At 36.5% G+C, this 19,113-nt stretch overlaps 1 protein-coding gene across 12 annotated transcripts in view; it reads right to left on the bottom strand.

The window, feature by feature from the left end:
* The window catches only part of DCAF6 (DDB1 and CUL4 associated factor 6), a 74,302-nt gene that overhangs the window by 34,566 nt on the left and 20,623 nt on the right, over nt 1-19,113 (bottom strand). For 6 of the 12 annotated variants that reach the window (XM_021550185.3, XM_021550184.3, XM_085590311.1 and 3 more), the window contains exons 3-10: nt 18,995-19,087; nt 15,842-16,027; nt 12,423-12,536; nt 11,227-11,362; nt 9,187-9,401; nt 7,288-7,381; nt 5,885-6,004; nt 5,423-5,668 (exon numbers count right to left, since the gene is read on the bottom strand). In XM_021550185.3, coding sequence (XP_021405860.3) covers nt 5,423-5,668; nt 5,885-6,004; nt 7,288-7,381; nt 9,187-9,401; nt 11,227-11,362; nt 12,423-12,536; nt 15,842-16,027; nt 18,995-19,087 — 1,204 coding nt within the window. Of the gene's footprint in view, nt 1-1,446; nt 1,615-5,422; nt 5,669-5,884; nt 6,005-7,287; nt 7,382-9,186; nt 9,402-11,226; nt 11,363-12,422; nt 12,537-15,841; nt 16,028-18,994; nt 19,088-19,113 lie in introns of all 12 variants that reach the window. The other 6 variants (XM_085590268.1, XM_021550186.3, XM_021550183.3 and 3 more) reach the window with 2 other exon arrangements.

Raw genomic sequence — 19,113 nt, 5'->3', positions numbered from 1 at the left:
CACCCTTCAGAGGCAGTAAAATCCCTACAGATAAACCTCCAGACATGGAAACTTTATTCCCTACTTCAATTCAGTGGGAAGCAATTTAGCAAAAAAAATTTTAAATTAAGCCATTCTGAAAAGGAAAGATCAAGATTTATTGACTGTGTTACAATTTTTCCTCTATCAACACTTATATTTGAGTTAATAAATTCTGATGTTCAGTTTACTGAAAAAAAGACAAAACCAAAATTGGTGGATTTTGGTTTGGTGGGGTTTTTTGTTTGTTTGTTTTTTTATTTTTATTTTGGTTTTTTGTTGTTGGGGTTTTTTTTGTCCTGGCAGGAAATTGCAGTCCCCTACAAGGTCACCACTACCACTGTTGTTCCTGCTCTCCTCCTACAGTTAACAGGCACCCATGGCTGCCATCCTTAAGATGGCACACTCCCTCCCAGGATGTACTGGTTTCCAAAACACTCTCAAAACCTCACTGCAGTATTTCCTAGTGTAGAAAGTTATTCAAAATTCAGTAACTGCATATTGTGACTAGAGCATCAGCCACTGTTACATCAAATTGCTCTGTAGGGTTCCAGATTAAAGAATAGACTGAACCATGGCAAGACAGCTTTAAATGTGTGACACAAGCCTTAAAAGCAATTTAGCCACATCTCAACTGTCACAGGATTTATCCACAGAAGAGACACTGCTAGACATGACTTTGCAACACAAAGTACACTGAATTCTCACACAGCATGCAGCTCACTCATTTTTACACGGTGCCACGACAAAGTTTGCTTTAAGTTTATGCTTTAGGGTTTGCCTCTTTATTCATATGCATGCTTCTGCCCTAACTTTCTCAAATATGTTATTGCAAACATATTTGAGGCTTTCTTGTAATCATTTTTAATTTCAGTAAGACAAGAGAGAAAAAGGATGGTGAAATGAAAAGTTGCTCTGTTCAAAAAAAAGGAGAGTATATCTGGGGACTTTGGCTAGGGAGAAGTATTTTCACTACACTTATTGTAAAACCATAGCACAGAAGAGTGCCAAAACTCTGTTATACTGAGTTATTAACTCTGATTTAGAACACATGCTAACCTTACAAAGCCAAGTTGTAAATGTTACTGTTGAATACAAGTAGCACCAAAATGCAATTTCAGTGTGCAATTCTCCTACACAGAACACAGCAATTTCTTGCTCAGCTGCTCTAATGACCATTGCACAAGCCTGATACCATGCACCTAGAAAACCATTTCCACATAGTGCCACTCAACCCACGCATGTTAGATCAATAAACCTGCCCATCCAACTATTTCCCTGACCGTGTGATGATAAACACCACCACATGCAAGGCAAGACAAGCAGCGAATGCAGGAAATGCCTTGTTCTGGAGGAGAAGCATCTCAGCAAACAGCAGCACAAACTACAGCTACATCATCTGCTGGAGAAACCTTGGCAAGTGACAACCTGCTGCCTGAGGGTGCTGTGAGGAGCCCTTAGGGGTGGGCTGCTCAGGAGAGGAGGGCTGTGCTGCAGAACCCTCAGCCAGCTCTCGCTGTCTCTGCTGCTCTGCCTTCTTAAGCCTCAGTCGCTGCAGGCCCCTACGGATTATTGCTAACTCGGGTCCCATTAACTCTGACAAACAGGAGGGGAGACAGAGAAAGGGGGAGAGAGAGCATTGAGCAATCAGTATCTACAACAGAGAGGAGGGGTAGGGGGACTGACCAATGAGACAAGCAACAGGTGCTAAGTGTCATTACAGTGAAAAAAAAATAATAACAGCCAGAAATCATAAAATAGAAATATTGAAATTGGTTTTCTCTTCCTAAAGGCATGAATCACAGTACTTAAATGTCCAGGACTTGTGCCATACAATACAGCCCCCTCCCCATCTCCAGCAATGACACCATTAAATAAAGAATTATTTAAGGAAAATAGATACAGCCTGGCTAAATCAAAATAAATCACACAACAGATGTATTCATTTTGATGTTCCACACACAGAATAAATGAGAATATTTGGCGTAAAACTGTGCAACTGTGGTCTACAGGTATGTTTTCAAAATGAATGTAATTGCTTCCTGATGGTTCCAAAAAAAAGGTAAATTTTGATCAAACCAAACCAGTGCAAAAAGTAAACTGGAACTATGGAAAGGGGTGGCAGAACAACAGCTAAACCAAAAAGTAGACTTCTCGATGAACTAATTTTTAATTTCAGACATTCTCTGCAGTTGAGGATTCAGAGTTTGAAATCACTGTTAAGTGGTCCTACAGACAAAGTAATTTAGAGTATCATAAGCAATTCTTAGTCATATCCTCTTAATAGATTATTCTTTTAGTCCCATCTTTAGAGGCTTCACTGTTTTCATAATTTTGTCTTTATTAATTTGCCAGTTAAACTATTTTGGCATGTTAAGTTCATTGCCTGATTACCAGTACTTTTGCAAACTGCTATAAAATGTCCAAGCAATTTTTTATTCTTTCCATGCTCTTTGCAGATTTCCTCCACTTACTCAAGTGCTGTGGCATGTGCTCCTCTTTATATAACACAGATTGTGTCTTTAGCAGTGCCTGAATCACACTGAAACGTTAAAACACTAGAGAGCATTACATTGGCATGGGACCTTTCAGCCAGGCAAAAGCTTAACAAATATTCTGTAACCCTTATCCACACAGTGAAAGAAACAAATTTTAAATTTTCTTTTATAAAGAGAAACAAACCCAAAACCAAAATCCAGTAATTGGAAAGTTAGTGATAAGCATCGGTTAATACTGAATGATCATGACGTTTAATGTACTTAGTCTAATATAATTTCTGGGAAAAACATTCTAGTTTATGGTTGACAAGGTGTAAGAAAAATAAAGATATAGTTCCTAAAAGGAATATAGCATCAAGGAGATTTGCTATGAATTGTTTTTATGTCCCAAAACCATTTATGGAAAGAAAAACTCCAAATAGCCTAGGGAATACTTTTATGGGAATTTCAATGATGCCTAAAATTGCAGTTTTGAGTATTTGCTGCTGATTCACTTCCACTGAGTTAAAAGACAGCCACAGTTTAAGATGTAACAAGAACTACAATACCAAATGTAAAAGCTGCTATCCTGGATATGCTCAGTGACAACACATTTTAATATATTCCAGAATGTCTAAGCAAATGTTTATTTTGCCAGCAAATGGAGTGAAGAAATAGAAATAAATAAAAAAAACTCCAGTTATTGCCGCATTCCCACTCAAAATTTAAAAGCATCAGAATTTAAAAGTATCAGAACACGTATTAGAATTAAGCTGCGTACTAATTAGCCAACTGGCCCCCTGCATCTCCTCCCAGTGCTACCAGTATCTGGAATTTTATTTATGAAAACAAAAGGCATTACATTTTACTGATTGTTGTACCTGATGTTTACTAGTGGCTTAAAACATCATCTCATAACTAATACACAAAACCTAAAGTTTTATGCCAAATGGCCCAAGCAGGGCAAGAAAATAAACTTGTTGTATTTTTTCTTAGTGACAAACATGACCACATCCACCAAATTTTCTCATTGTAAACATATATTTAAAAATTATTCAAATGTTCTGGCAGTAACAGGCTACTGAAATTTTGCACTGATTTTGTTGTTTAATTGTACCTTAAATGTTCAAATTTCTAGAATATATATTCTGCTAAAGAAATCTGTCCTGCCAAGATCCAGCACTAAACCATTTCTGTACTGACTATTTTGAACAGGTACTTAATCTCTTAATACTTTGGAAAGTAATTCAGATATAGAAGCTCAAATGCTTACCATGTGACACATTTTCTGGAACACCAACAATAAATTCGAACTGTGTATTTATGCAAAGGTATTGTGATTTCAAACACAGGATTACCATGAGAGCCCATGCTGAGTGTAAAAATGATTTATCGAAAGCTGTTTATAGGCCTGGGTTAGGAATTCATGCTCTGATTCTAAAGAAGTCATTTCCTGAAAACGCATCCTTCATTTGCTGACTCTGCTACAATATTCAAACTTGTATCTGCCATGACTTTACACAAAACTGTGGCTGAAAAACCTTTTTTCCTTCTTCCACCTTCAAAAATGCCTCCTCAGTCACCCACCTCTTACAACACACTTCTGTCTGGGCTTCCTACTAGGCTTCCTACTAAGCTCTATGGTATTTAAACTACTATTAGCACTTTCCCTCTCCTGTCACCCCAAAAAAGCAGCAGGTTTTATTTGTCTTTAAATGCAGGTGAACAAGCTCAGGGAATCCTGCCCTTGATGAAGAGGGCTGTGTTTGCAGATAGATTTATAGACTACAGACTGTGAGTAAATAAAATCTCACAACTGAGCACAGCCACGGGTTATCAGGGTACATAAACATTGCAAAATGGACATTCCCAATTCCCAATGTCCCAAAATGGACACTCCCAATTCCCAACACCTGCTCATTCATAAACCCAGCGCTGCTCAGGAACTTCCCCTCTTCCTGAACTCATTCATGTTACCCAAAAACTTGTTCTACAGTCACTCCAGTGTCTCTTTTGCATTGCTTCTGAAACAGGATACTTCTTAGGTGTGCAAATGCCTTGTACTACATTTATGCCTGCATGAGTCCTGTAGACAATTTTAAGCTGCCAATGTGACACCCTGCTTAGACATAGATAAAGACTCTATCAAGTATTATACAGCAAATTAGAAAGCATCCATTGTCTGTCAACCACCACTACCCCTTCCAAAACGAAATATATTCTGAAGTCCAACGTAACACTGAGAAAAAAGAACTCTTAGAAAAGAGCTGGATTAAGAAATAACTTCAGCTTCATGCTAGCAGAATAAACTTTTGCTTAGAATTTCAAGAAGATTCAGAGAAAAATATTTTTCTGGTCAGCACAGATTCCTTAAAATGCAGGCTAGAAAATGCATCACAATTCCAGAAATCCTCTCTCATACATTACCTTTTTGAAACCTATAAAGTGTCAATAACATAGCTTGAAGCAATAATGTTTAATATGTTAGATACTGACTCTGAAATGTTGAGGAAGGAGGTTCCTCCTGAAGGAGACATCCCCTACCTGCCCTGATTTTAACAGGCAGAGGTTCTGCTATTCATTGCATTGATGCTGCTACAGCCAAACCCCAGTGGAAGAGGGCAAGATGTCACTATACTCCATGAAGACAACAGTAAGTTTAGAAAAAAAATAAGCAAAAAGTTTTTATTTCTACTTCAAAATACTGGTGATCCCCTTGCAAATTTCTTTTTCAGACAAAGGTACAGAGCTGATGGTTTTACTCTTTCTTTAAACCACAGCTGCAACCACTAGGTAACTATAAAACACTTAAGTCTCGTTAAGGATGTGCAAGGAAGTAAACAAATGGAGATCAATTACCCAAAATATCCTAAAAGAGAATTGTTTCTTATTTTTCACAAACAATGACAAGATGGATTTCTTCTCACCAGACTGATGCAGCACAGGCTGAGTTGAGGCCCCAAAAGAAGGCCTTTGCTCATTATCAGGAGAGGACAGTAATGAAGTTGAAGGGGGACTTTCTGTTGAAGATGACGTTGAAGGAGCTTGAGCTGACATGGTAGAAGAGGAAGATGATGGAAGCTGTTCAGAACCATCTACTTCCATTGCAGTTTCTGATTCTCTGCTAGGTGCCATGTTATTAGTAGCAGGAGCATCAGTCCGATTAGTCCCACCTTTGATTAAAAACAGAACAAAAAAGCAAGAAAAAGAGCTCAAAAGTAAACTTACTCTGCCTCCAAAGATCCGTTTGCACTATCATTTCTATGGCAAATAAATGTACTCAGTTCTTCACTGCACTAAAATTTTATTTACATCTAGGAAAGGCTGATATTCCAAGCCTGCACATCCACTATAAACACAATTTTTGTTCTTGAAAAGAAGGAAATCACCTCTGGACCGTGATCTTCCTCGTCCTCGATTGCTCTGTGCAACTTCACTGGCTTCTTCAAACCACCTTGATAGCATGTCTGACATCCTCTGCATCAAAGAGACATTGGGACTCTGCTCCCCTGTAGAATAAGTGGTGCTGAAGTTTTAGTCTGCAAGTTTACCAAACAGTTCCTTTCCCCTCCCTCATTTCTTCCAGGAATGGAGACCACCCCTCACCCCCTTCTCCCAACAGTTCCCTTGAGCCTGTTCCCAATGCCCTTGTCTATCCTCATTTCCACATTACAGGTCTCTGACCCTCTGCTGGGATCCCTCATTCCCCTCCTGTACCTCAAGCAGAGTAGCTCTGACCTTTAAAAATGGAATTGCACCAGCCAAAAAAAAACAGACTAAAGGTGGTTAAGGATGCCATAGGGAATATTATCATCATATTCAAAAAAAGCCCACAGGCAACAGAACCACATGCAGATTGTAAAGGAGCAGATGGGATCACACCCCCCAGTGTTTCTAATCCAGTAATTCCAAACACTGGAGGAGCAAAAAAACAGACTAAGGTAAGAGGACAGGCTCATGTTCTCTCCTTAAATAGTATCTCCTACTGCCTGTGTCAGGTACAGAATCCTAGACACTTCTATTCTAGTTCGGGGAAAGAACAATGGCACAGAAAATCTGGAAAGGGAAACCGTAGACCGAAAAGGGAGGAAGATTTAAGGGAACTGGAGTCAAATACATGGAACCCCGCAGCTTGTCAGATTTAAACAGAAACACATTATTACATGAAAATGAAAATGAGTGATAAAAAATGTTCTGCCCTGCTTTGGTATTCCAATTTTTGATACACAAGCATTGCTTTGTAAATGTTTTCTTTACTAAAACCTCAAGCAATTAATATATTACAAACATGAAAATATACGCATAAAAATTAGCCACCCTGTGTTACTGAATGACATAATAAAAATGAAAAGTGTAATATTAGAATCCTATTGCTTTGAATGCCAGTCCCCTAATGTAACCATTAAAGAGCATTTTACTTGTTATTGTGATTGCATATGAGATGAGACTGGGAAAAAAATAAGTGCTGGTGTTAGTCCCTGAGCAATGACAACTGACACTTAGATCAGCCTAACTGAAATAATATAATTTTCCTAGTAAGAATATTTTCAATATTTTCAATTTCAAAAATCATTGTACAATAGCAGCTCTGTGCTAAACTCCAAGAAAACCATCTTAAGGCTTGGCTGATTGTTAAAACAAGGACAATCTGAAGCACGTATTTTGGGAATACTTCAGAGAAACTGGAAAATAAAACCCAAACCAAAGCAAGGAAAAAACCCAAACCAAAACCAAAACCCCACAAAACACAGCAGTAAAGACAACAAGCCCCTTCAAATGCAAATGCTTTTACCATCTCTCTCTCTCTCACTCTCAGGCCTTGCTCTTGGCCCAGTATCTGACCAATCCCCTCTGAGCCGCAGACGTTTAACGGGAGGCTGACGTAACTGGGGGAGAGAAAAAAAAAGAGAAGCATCACAGTTATTTATGTTTTGCAGTACAGGATTCTAAGCCTAAATATAAATCTCTATTTTCTTAAGTCACCTAAATTCATATCTGCCACCAAAACACAGAATGTCAGCCTTATGCTCAGACAAACCATGAATAAGCACAACATTTACCAACAAAATGCATGAGTTTTAGCTTTAACAGCCTGAACAAATGACTCCCAGAACTAATGCAGCTTTTATTTTAAACTAGCTTCATAATGTTAATTGAATTTTGCTATAGTGACCAATAATAATTAAGGTTTTCTTAAATGCAACATGAATTCTGCAGAAATATTCACCTCTTCACATTATAAACTATATGAGTTTCAGTTTACTGAAAGGTGGATTTGTAATTAAACAAAAGGAAAAAAAAATCACACATTTAAAAAAAGAACATTTTATGCAAATAAACTCCGATTTTTTTACCTATTTTCTTTTCAGTTTTTATAACACTTTTTTTTACAACAAGAAGTATAAAATCACTAAATAGGTGGTGTTACTTTCAGCAACTTCAAGAGAAACAGAGAGCACTTTGCGCATATAGAAAGGCAGGTCAGAGTTTGAAGTCAACTGTATTTGGATATTTCTGGCCTTAACAAAGATAAAGAAACCAACCAACCAAAAAAGAAAAAAAACAAACCCCAAAAACAAACCCAAAAACAAAACAAAACAAAAAGAAACCCCAAACTAAAAAAAACCACCAACCAACACAGAACTGCTGACAATTTTAAACTAAATGCCCTGTAGTGAGCGTATATCAATGTTTTAACTTTCATGACTCCACCAGCACATTTTGGAAGAAGTCTTTACATTTCTTCTATTCTATACAGCTTAAAGCCAGGTTGAAATAAAAATATTCAAGCAATTAACATTTTTAGGGATAACAACAAGGACAAAGAATAAGCATTTAAAATCAAAATTTCTGACTGTATTCCTGACTAAGAAAACACATAACATAAAATGTGTTGGAAAATTTTATAAAAAGTTTGCAAACAGATTCTAAGAAAAAGGAGGAAGGAACTGTCAACATCACACTTCTCACAGCAAAAAGGAAAGAGAAATCATCATCACCACATTGATCCTGCAGGTGAGGACAGCAGGATGCTGACAACTCATGGAGAACTCCCTTGTGTCCTCAGACTAAAGATGAGGAACTCGGGATTCAGAGTTTGTGAAGGGGTGAGCAAAACACCAGAGTAAAAAGCAGTGGATGGTTGGGAGAGTGCAGGGAGATATAGCAACAACTTCACTGTAATTAAAGGCATTTTTAAAATATTGATCAGAAAACAGATTGGAAGGGTCAGCATCATTGTAACTGAGCTAATAATTAACAACTGCTTGAGTTTTGAAAATTTTAATATTGCTCAGTAATAGTGTCTCACTTCCTCCAGGAAATGATAACTTTTACCAGGGAGTATTAACATTTGATTTCAAGAAATATGCTTGTCATGGCATGAAAAGTAACAGAACACAGAGTGACCTGCCACTTTTGCTGGTCTTATGTCCCAAGGTTCAGGCAGATGCCTTCTCATCTCCAAGAGCAGGAAATCAGATGAGAAAGAAAACCAGAGTGACAAAATATTGTAAAGAAATACATAAATAAATGTGTATTAAAAATATACCATGTTTGTGACAATCTACTTGTCACACCTCAGTCTATGATCAGCAGCATTATTTTCAGATTAAATGGGAACACAACTGATAGTATTTCTTGTGTGCTGCAAGTTATAAAACATAAAATATTAAAGGAGGGCATCAATCACCTCTTCCCTTCTCTCTTCTGCAGAAGGGACTTTAAGTTCTCGTGCTGTGTCATCCTTGGGATCAAACAAGTAAATGTAATCTGAGGAGTAGCTCACAAGGATCTCTTGGCCATCTTCACTGTAACACAGGGATGTTACCCTGCAGGATTTGTTGTTGAGATGAGGAGGGACAAAACGTGCCACCATTCCAACAGTGCCCCTGCCAGCATAATTCCCTTTATTAAAAAAAAAAAAAAAAAAAAAATAGAGGGAAGAGAGGAGGAAGAAAATAATTACACATTTACTACTGCAAATTTTCAACAGCTTCAATAAACCTCTTATTTGGCATCCAACAAAAGATAATCAGGGAAAAACCACATATCCTGTAGTTTCTGCAATAATTTTGATCTTGAGAATGACGTACCAGATTTTACAGTCTTAATTATTTTTGTTTACAAATTCTATGTACTTTACGAAAAAGAAAAGATACACACACAGGGATATCTAGATGTCTCACATACCCACCACATGGTGTTGTATAGAAACTATCTGTCAAATGTGGCACAGATGGAATTTTTAGAACCAAAAACCACAAAACAATAATGCAAATCTATATCTGCACACAAATGAGAAGGGAATTCCTTACATGAAACTTTGAAAATTTAGATCATACATCTTCTACCCAATTTTTTAAAAAATACTAAATTTTCTTTAAAATAGAATAACATTCTCACTTCAAAACTGCAGAAACAGAATAACAGTCAGTTTGAAACGGCAGAACTATACACTACATTGGATTTATAATGCTTTCCTGATCACTCACCTCCAATCTACTAAATCTTAAATTCTAGAATTACAAGTTTGTGAGCAGATAAAAGTTACCTATAAAAAGCTCTAACACTGAGAAAAACAGACTGTTCCAAAACCTCTGTATTTTACATGTAACTATCAACTACATGGCAGAAATTACTAAATGAAAATCAAGTTTGCTCATTGGACACAGAATAATTGACCTCTTAAAAAACAAAAAAAAACCAAAAACTCCACGCAATTCCAAACAAGCAACAGAACACTATACCAATATTTTTTAAAAACCAGTCTTCAAAATCTTGATTTTTCTATCTTTTGCTCTCCAGGTCAAATTCATGTTATTCCTGTACTGTACAATACTAAAACACACAGAAGACATTTTAGTCAACCCCCAGAATCTGTTCCCAGGCACTTCTCACAGAATTTTGCTAACCACTGTGATGAAAGGGAGAACTCCTATAGAATGTCAACCTGATGAAAGGGATATTTTTATGTTTAGTGATCTTTACTGTTGCCTTTCTCCTCCATCACAGTCCCCAACAGGAAAATGCTGCACAAAATGACAGATTTTGTGCCAATGCTTATTGACATGAATATCACAACTGTATTATAAATTCCTATGTGCCCAAACACCACACATTATAACCAAGAACTATGTTAAACTAACATAACACATTTTTGTGCATATGAAATTTTTCAATAAAATCCTTAGGTAAGCATGCCAGCTTTCACATGAGGAATTTGCAGCTTTTCAGTGAAATTGTGTTAGATACAGCAGTGACTACTGCAAAGGCAAGCACAGTGCAGGATATTATGGAGTTCGTAAGATCTCCTCCCATAAGAAGTATCAAGTTCCAGCACATTACAGTACAAGACAAGAAGTTACTTAAAATTCAGGTGGAGCACTGGAGGCTGCAATTCCTGGCTTTTTGGAATCCTGGAATCACACGATTCAAGACAAAATAAGAGACATATCCTGGAATCACATGATTCAAGACAAAATAAGAGAAAATGTCCTTTCCTGCATTCAGTACACAATGCATTCTGAGATGCATAAAGTAGATTAGGCTTACTTTGAAGAATTCTGCAAATATTGGAGTGAAGTGACTCTTACTACAAACCATAGTTCCCAAAGAAGGAAGCTGTATTTCTGCAGTGTTACACTTCAATCATTCACCACCTATTTTGAAAATAACTTGATTTTGGAACTGCCAGTGGATAGAAATGCTCACTGCACAGTGTGGATCCTACCTGTTGCCCTTGTGCCAAGCATTCTCCTGTCATAGATCCTCACTGAGCTGTCAGAACAGCCTACAGCCAGGTAGTAGGGGATGGGTGGACAGATAGCAACAGAGGTGGCAGCACGACGGCAGTTTATTAAAATATCCTGCAACACACAAAAATGCAGCATTGAAATAATAGCTCTGAATATTTGAAGTGTAATTCTTTGTTTTGTTTCACTACACAGGACACTCCCTTAGTCAAGGAGATTTTGAGAAAATAGGTCTGGCCTGTGAAGATAGATCATAAATGTGTTATCAGAAAAGCCACTGCATAGAAGGAAAGCTATCAGAGAAAGAAAATTGGTACCAGAACAACTGAAAAATAAACCTAACCAAAACAAAAACACAGGAACATTTAAAAATAGATAAGCTAAAAATTACAGACTTATAAACTACCTTGCACCTTGGACTTTCTTATGGAAGCACAGTAACTGTGGAGGTGGAAGAGTACTAAATATGCAGAAACATTTTAAATCAATTAAAGGATCAGAACAGGTTCCATCTACAGGCAGGTAACTGGGTAAAGGGGAAAAAAATGGAAAAAACCCTATAACTGGTAAATGTGCACAAGGCTGAACAAAATTAATCAAGAATAGCAATACATACTTCGGTAATTTCATTCCAATTCAATACTAAAATTGTTTCTAAAATTCAAACACAGCGGACACTGGTAATACCAGTAATCTAATATAATTCATTACCAAATCTTTTCTTACAGAGGGACAAAGGATGCTCAAGAATACAAGGCTGCAGATGATTCTCAAGGCTCATTTTCTGCCTCCAGTTTTGCACTCTATATTATTAGTGTAAAACAAACTAAAAGATTCTATTTCAACAGACAATTTTTTCTACCGTATCTGAAGCCTCACACCACAGCATTTTTATAAAATAATAAATGCTATAGGAGATATTAAAATTAAAAAAGAAAAATGAAAAGAAGACTCCCCAGCCTTTATTGTTTCTTGGGAAACATACTGCCATTTCTACCAATGACCCTGAAATCTATTATTTCTGAAAGCTTGACCAGAATTCCTATCATGTGTTTGTGCAATTCACAGCTCTACATTTAGGTAACATTTATTAAAAGATTTTTATTAGTATTTTATTTTACTTATTATAATTACTATTAATAAAATAAACTTTATTAAATGGTTTCATTCTTACATCTTTACAATCTTCCTTTGTGCAACTTGTTTTGATGCGAGTATCAAACCATCTAACAGTGCCATCCTCACCACAAGAGAGGAAAGTGTAGGGATCATTTGGTACTGTCATAACCTGCTCAAAACACAAAAAAACAAGATTATTAATACTTCCTGAAACAGCACGAATTTAAAAAGAAAAGCATCAATATGTGGAGCAGCAGCAAGGCAATTAGGCCTCAAGTCAAGCTTTCCAGTGAAGTAATGAGAAAAATTGGAAAACTGATGATGTCTATTCATTTTCAAGAAAAAGTTTTAACTCTTGAAGTTAAAGGAAACTTTTAAATGTCACTTAAGATTAAATATCCACAGGTCAAGGCTTACAGTTGTTTTTAATGTACAACATACATTTACTGCAATCACTTTTCAGATAACTTATCAATTTGCTGCAATAGTTCAGCAAAAGCTCTGTTTACTCTATATCAAGTAATAGGAGACAATTACAAACAAAGTCCTTAGAAGTCTGAATGCCTTGAAAATACTAAATGGCTTTTATTCTCATTGGGCTATTCCTTTACATCCTAGGTAGTTCCTTGCAGCAAGTCTGCATTTAAGGCTGTTACCAATCTACCTCCTCACTGCGATTGTTTAATTTTGATAGAGCACTGTACTGAGCCATTTTTCTAAGCTCAGGCCTACTCCAGCTAGGGACAACTCAGATGGAGTCTCACATGAATGGCTTCCCTCAAAGCCTCCTCAAGACAAAATAAAAAAGCAAGTGACCATAATGTTAGATATGACATGAATTCCACAGGCCAGTGAATGCACAGGAAATGCCAGTTTACTTACACTCTGTCTCTTAGAACAGAAAACAAAGGATGTTGTGGCATTATTTTTCTTTTCCTACACTCCTGCTACTATCAGTAGAAATTTATAAAGCAACAACAACCGTTAACAGTGTAATACATTCATGGAACATAGAGCATGAGTGATTCTTTAACATTTTAGATTAGATGATTTATCACCCCCACTTCCCAAAATTCTTAATAAAAGTAACTTATGCAAATCTCTCTATTTGAAATGGGGTGGCAAAGGTAACAGCTGGCTCTCTTGTAAGGCTCAGCACAACTGAGACAATGCTTGCTGTGCCAAATAAGAAGTCTAACTTGTAGAACAAAGCCATGGTTTGAATACCAATAGAACAATAAACTTCTGAGCTATGACCACTATTCCTCAATATATCAGCGTAACATACTGTAGACTGTTTTTCACTACATATTTCATTCAAATTAACTTTATTTGCATAGTTACAAAAATTAGCAATTGTTCTTCAATCCATTAAATTCTTTGAGCATTTAACAGAGCTTTCAGTGAAAACATTTTGCTCCAATAATGCTGCTGAACACGACAAGTTCTTATTTCTAGTAGCTGTGTTTTATTTTTGTTCACACTGATGCTATTTCACCCTATACATGTAATATATATACATAGAACTTGCATATGGCAACTTTTATGTCCAGTGTTCACAAACATCCTAAGTACTTCATAAGCAATAAACCAGAGAAATGGAAAAGTGCAAGCTCCAATAATTAAGTTAATATTACTACATTTAAGTTCAACAAGTATACATTATAAATATATATATAATTGTTTTTTTACTAACTAAAAATTTGCTCGTTACGTAACTTTAAAAGCGTATATAGCTATATGACCACTTCACTGTATTTAAAACAAGAAAGTAAGAGGTGTTTATAGAAGTACATTCTTTTTCTGAAATGCAATTCACATGAAGGGCAATAAGGAAAAGATTTGGCTGAGGAAAAACAAACTAGTCAAGGTCTTGTACAGACAAAAAATTCTTCAGAAACATGTCTCAAGAGCCTCTCCCTCTACTTATTTTATTCTCACTCAGTTTACAACAATCTACACCAATTTCCACATTTCTCTGTTTCATGTTTTTCCAATGTCTTGAACTGCCACAAACTCCAAGAGCTGAATAAATCCAAACCACATTCAAATTTAGAATTGGTACCTCAGGGGCAGCTTTTAGGTTTTGTTATTTAGAGAATCCAGTGAGTCAAAGTTCTATATTTAACATGATGATGTGGTTACATACAGCTAGGCAGTACCATCACAATATTTAGAAATTATCTCCCCATGCCAGGAACCTCTCAACCTCAGTGCAAACTAGGATAAGAAAAATAACTTCATAAAGAGATAGAGTTGCTAAAACAGCCAGTGTCATATACAGGTTTTGATATTCCTTCCATTAACAGTGTTTAAAAGCAGCAAAACCAAGCAAAACTGTATCACACTCCTGTCATTCAAAACAACAATAATGCCCTCTTGTTAACATAATTCCTGAATAAAAATCATCCCAAATAAGACTATTTTGATGGTGCAATATAGCAGGGAAATGTAATTGGCGTAATTACAACCATAAGGACACTTTTACTACAGGAACAAAAATTAACTCTGGCAGTACTTCAGCCACTTTCTTTTCTTCACACACTCCAATTCTTTTTATGAGAAGTTTTATAAGATTTTGTTCATTTAACATGCAAAGAAAGTGATCTAAAAGCTTGCTAAGAAATCTGAACTGAATACATTAAAAAACGATGGATTTGGGATTTTTCCCCTGTATCTGTACTGCGGTAGTACTTAAAAAGCCACAACAAATAAACAGTGAAAGATATGACCTACCAAAAAATTACTATTTGTTCTATTATAAGCACAGTAAGTTTTGCAAGCAGCAACTTTTACTGTTTTTTAAAAGAAGCAGATAAAATAATAAATCTTTCTATTTTCCTAAGTAACACTTTGCTTCCTCACTTGCCTAATTCATATGAACAAAACTTCTAATGGAGGACTGAAAAGATTGCGGCTAAATTTACACCTAAAGAGTTAACTAGAATACACAACAGAAAAATTACCTGCAACTGTAAACACATTTTTCAGATTAAGTTGTTCACACATGCTGAACTAAGCATTTCTTAGAAGGATCTAAATTGTGAAAAAGTCACAAAACTGCTGAAAAGTTCAGGGAAGAGGGGAGGGGCTGGGGGGAAGAATAAAAATAAAAATGCAAAACAGTCACTTCCCCCTCCCCCCAACCTACTTCAGGAAGAAATTCAGAGCTCTATTTAAATCTGTTTTGCTCTGCAGAACATTCATTCAGTGAAGGTGAATTCATATTTGCAAAGTGGTCTTAACAGCACCACTTTCTGCAAAGTTCTCAATTTAATTTAGACACCACATTTCTCTGTCCAAGCCTACTTTTTAAAAGGAAAAAAGAAAGCAACTCAAAGACAGAAGAAAAGTTCTGTAACTCTCATTGCACTAAAACAAAGTTTTCAGCAGTCTGGTTAAAATCTTGGGACACAAGATTAATAAGATATGCATTTTGCCCATCTTAAAATTATTATTTACTTCATGAGGTACCTCATAGGTAGTCCCATAGTGGCAGGTGTACTGGCATTGCCTGTTGGTCTCTGCATCCTGTTCAACATTCGTGTAGAAAATGACTCCATCTCCAGAACAAGAAACAATCTGTTTGTCATTGGTGCATGGCAGGAACTTTGCACTGAAAATATTGGCCCTGTGTCCTGAGCGAATTGTTGTGAGAACCTAAAGAACAAAGGAAAAAAGGAGGCTGCAGCAGGTCAGTGTTTTCCAAGAAAATAAAAATGGCAAAAACTCAGACTGTGAAATACCAGTTATGCACAGGCTACCAGGGACCTACAGTTCAGTACAACAGAACAAAGAAGCTGTCTTTACACCAGATTTATTCTAAGAACAACATGGTTCTACAGGAGAGATTTGCTCAGGCACTTGCACAAAGTAGTCTGCAAAATACAAGGGCTGGAATGCAGCTTTGTTTTTCAATGCTGGTTCCAGAGCACGTCAGGTTTATCGAAGTGAAACATTAGTCAGAGTGATAGTGCAGCCACTCAGCAAGTCAGTGAGAAGATCTGGGATATTGTAAGCCAAGAAGAATGTAAGCCAAGTGTTGGGGGATTGGTGGGCACTATTGCTCTTCAGCCCACCTATAGACGATTTCCCTGAAACAAAGAGTCAAGATTAGTCTGTCCTTGGTGTGAGAGCTAGATAGTAAACAGAGTCTTAAAGGATATGCTGCCTGATAAACAGAGTCATAAAGGATTTGCTTCCTGGTTAATAACAAAGGCTGTGGACATCTGGCGATGAGGTTATCAGGAAACTATATGATATATTTAGTTTGAAGGTATGTAACCAATCACTGCATGCTTATGATGCAACCACAAGGCAAGAAACCAATAAGAACAATGCTTATTGCTTGGGGCTGAGGGTAGAAACTGTATAAAAGTTGAAGCTGAAAAACTAATAAACTGAGCTTTGGTTCCTATTCATAATGAATAGTTGTCCGAGTCTCCATTCTTTTCCGGCATTCAGGCAGCGGCAGCCAAGCCAACTTTATAGACTTCAAAATTGATGTTACTCTTAAACTCACTCTAAAAAGGAGAAGTGATGTTTATAAGGAAGAATGTTTTGAAACTAGCCAAAAAGAAATAAACATTTAAAAACTCGATTATACAGGGCAATAAACCAGGACTTGACTTAGACTCTCATGCATCTACATTAAAGCAGAGAAACATATTATTTACTTCACCATCACAGCTGATTTTAAACACATTGTGGTGACTCTTTATCCTTCCTCACATACTTAGTTTACCCAAACTGAAAAAACCTCCACATGCTTTCCTGTGAATAAGTAAACATTTGAACCAAACTGCATTTTCACCACTCCCAATACGATAGAAATACTCACCAAGTTGTTTACAGTATGAAAATTACTTCCCAATTTCCACTCGATTAACTTAATCAAAGGAAGTGTTTTGCAAATGAAGTTTCTCTGTCAGTAGCAGCTCATGACTAACAGTTCAGAAGTGCTATTTCACACCTTTTAAATAATTCCCACTAAAAAAGTTTAACAGTGTATCTGCATAGTCTGAAAGATATAAAATATTGATGGCTGAAGTCTATTTTTGCTACTCTATCTAGCTAATAACAGAAAATATGGCAATAAGGATATTTGCCAAGATGACAGAATTACAACACAGTTCTAATACCAATTTGCTGCCTTTTCCTGTATAGATCCTCTTACTCAAGCCAGAAAAAATTAAGCTAACATAATTGTAACACACATTAAAAATCACATCTCTAGTACATTTCAGGAATAACACTGATTATTGAGTCTTCTTGCTGGTATCTGCTGTTTTATAATTGCATTTGCATTGTGGAAAAAAATAATTTAAAAATCATCTTATCCTCTGCTGTTACAAAAAATAACTCAGCTAACTGTAAAAAATAAATAAAACTAAACATCTCCCATATTCCTCGTTAGGCTTAAGGAGAGAAGTGATACACAACAGGTGTGAAAAACTGTCCCATTACAGCATAAAGCTTTAAAATGCAGCACCTTTTAAAATATTACAATATTTTAATTTAAAAATTTTATAATGAGCAACTGTCCCATAACAGGATATTAAAATGACCGCTGTACAACAAACAACATTCAACATCCTTTATTTGCATAAAAAATTCTTCCTCTGCAAGTCACTCCACCAACACTCACTTTGGAATATAGCCATCATCCACTTCACAGCTGTCTTGGACACTGCTTTTCCAGCAGAACTCCCAGTCCAAGAGAAAACCTATCTAGTGATACTGATCTGAACCTTCAGGCTGACACCATAATTGAAAGGAAGAGATGAAGTTTGGAAGCTCTGGCTTATTTGGAGAGGTGAGCAAAAGGGCTTTACCTATAGGCACAGACAACACTCCAAACCACCACAACCCTTCAGGAAAGCAAACTATTATTTTCTACTCTAACCCTCTTCCACCATACCTTCTGTTTCTCCCACACATTTAATTTTTGAGCATATCCTCGGGTTTTAGTTGTCAGCCTCTGAGAGGACACAGCTCAGAGCATCTGTTCTAGTGAACTATCAGCAGTTCCTTCTAGAGAAAGGTGTGGGACAGTGCCACTACCTGATGGATGCCAGCTGGCACTACTGGGAGTCTTTCAGCTGCATTGCAATCCTTATTTCAGTACAAATTATTCTCCATCCACTTGCAGGCACACACAAGGCAATGTAATTTTACACTGGAGTGAACTATTTTAATCAAGATTGGCACCCAACAACAGTACACAGAAAGACATTACATACAGTACATTACACAGAGCAAAAAATATAGTATTTTAAAACTGAAGTGAGAGGAAAGCAGTTTATCTGACTACAAGATTTCGTGAGAATTACTGAATCCTATTGCTGGTCCTGACACTAATCTGTGATGAGACCATGTTCCCTTTGTGCTCAGCCATGTACCGTAAAATGGGATAATACCAATGTCACAAAGGATTAGAACTTTCAAATTTTAAAGCACTGTGAAGTTTTATTCCCATTTATATAAACTAGGAAGTTCACTATATTATCTTTTTCACATAATAATGAATATCTGAAAACTGATATTTTGAAAATACCTTTTAAAGCCCTGAGAAATACTAACTTGCATCCTATTTGAAAATTAACAAGCAGCAAGAAACAAACCTACCTTTCTGCTGTAGGGGTTAGTAATGACCAGGTTAGTGTCATCTGAACCAGATAAGATATATTCTCCTGTATCATTCCAGCAAATCGTATTCACCTGCATGAATTTAAAAAAAAAATTGT

This window comes from Lonchura striata, chromosome 1 (assembly GCF_050655825.1).
Source record: "Lonchura striata isolate lonStrDom1 chromosome 1, ASM5065582v1, whole genome shotgun sequence".
Classification (NCBI taxonomy): domain Eukaryota; kingdom Metazoa; phylum Chordata; class Aves; order Passeriformes; family Estrildidae; genus Lonchura; species Lonchura striata.
The sequence above is the reverse complement of the archived record's forward strand: the minus strand, read 5'-3'. Positions and strand labels throughout refer to the sequence as shown.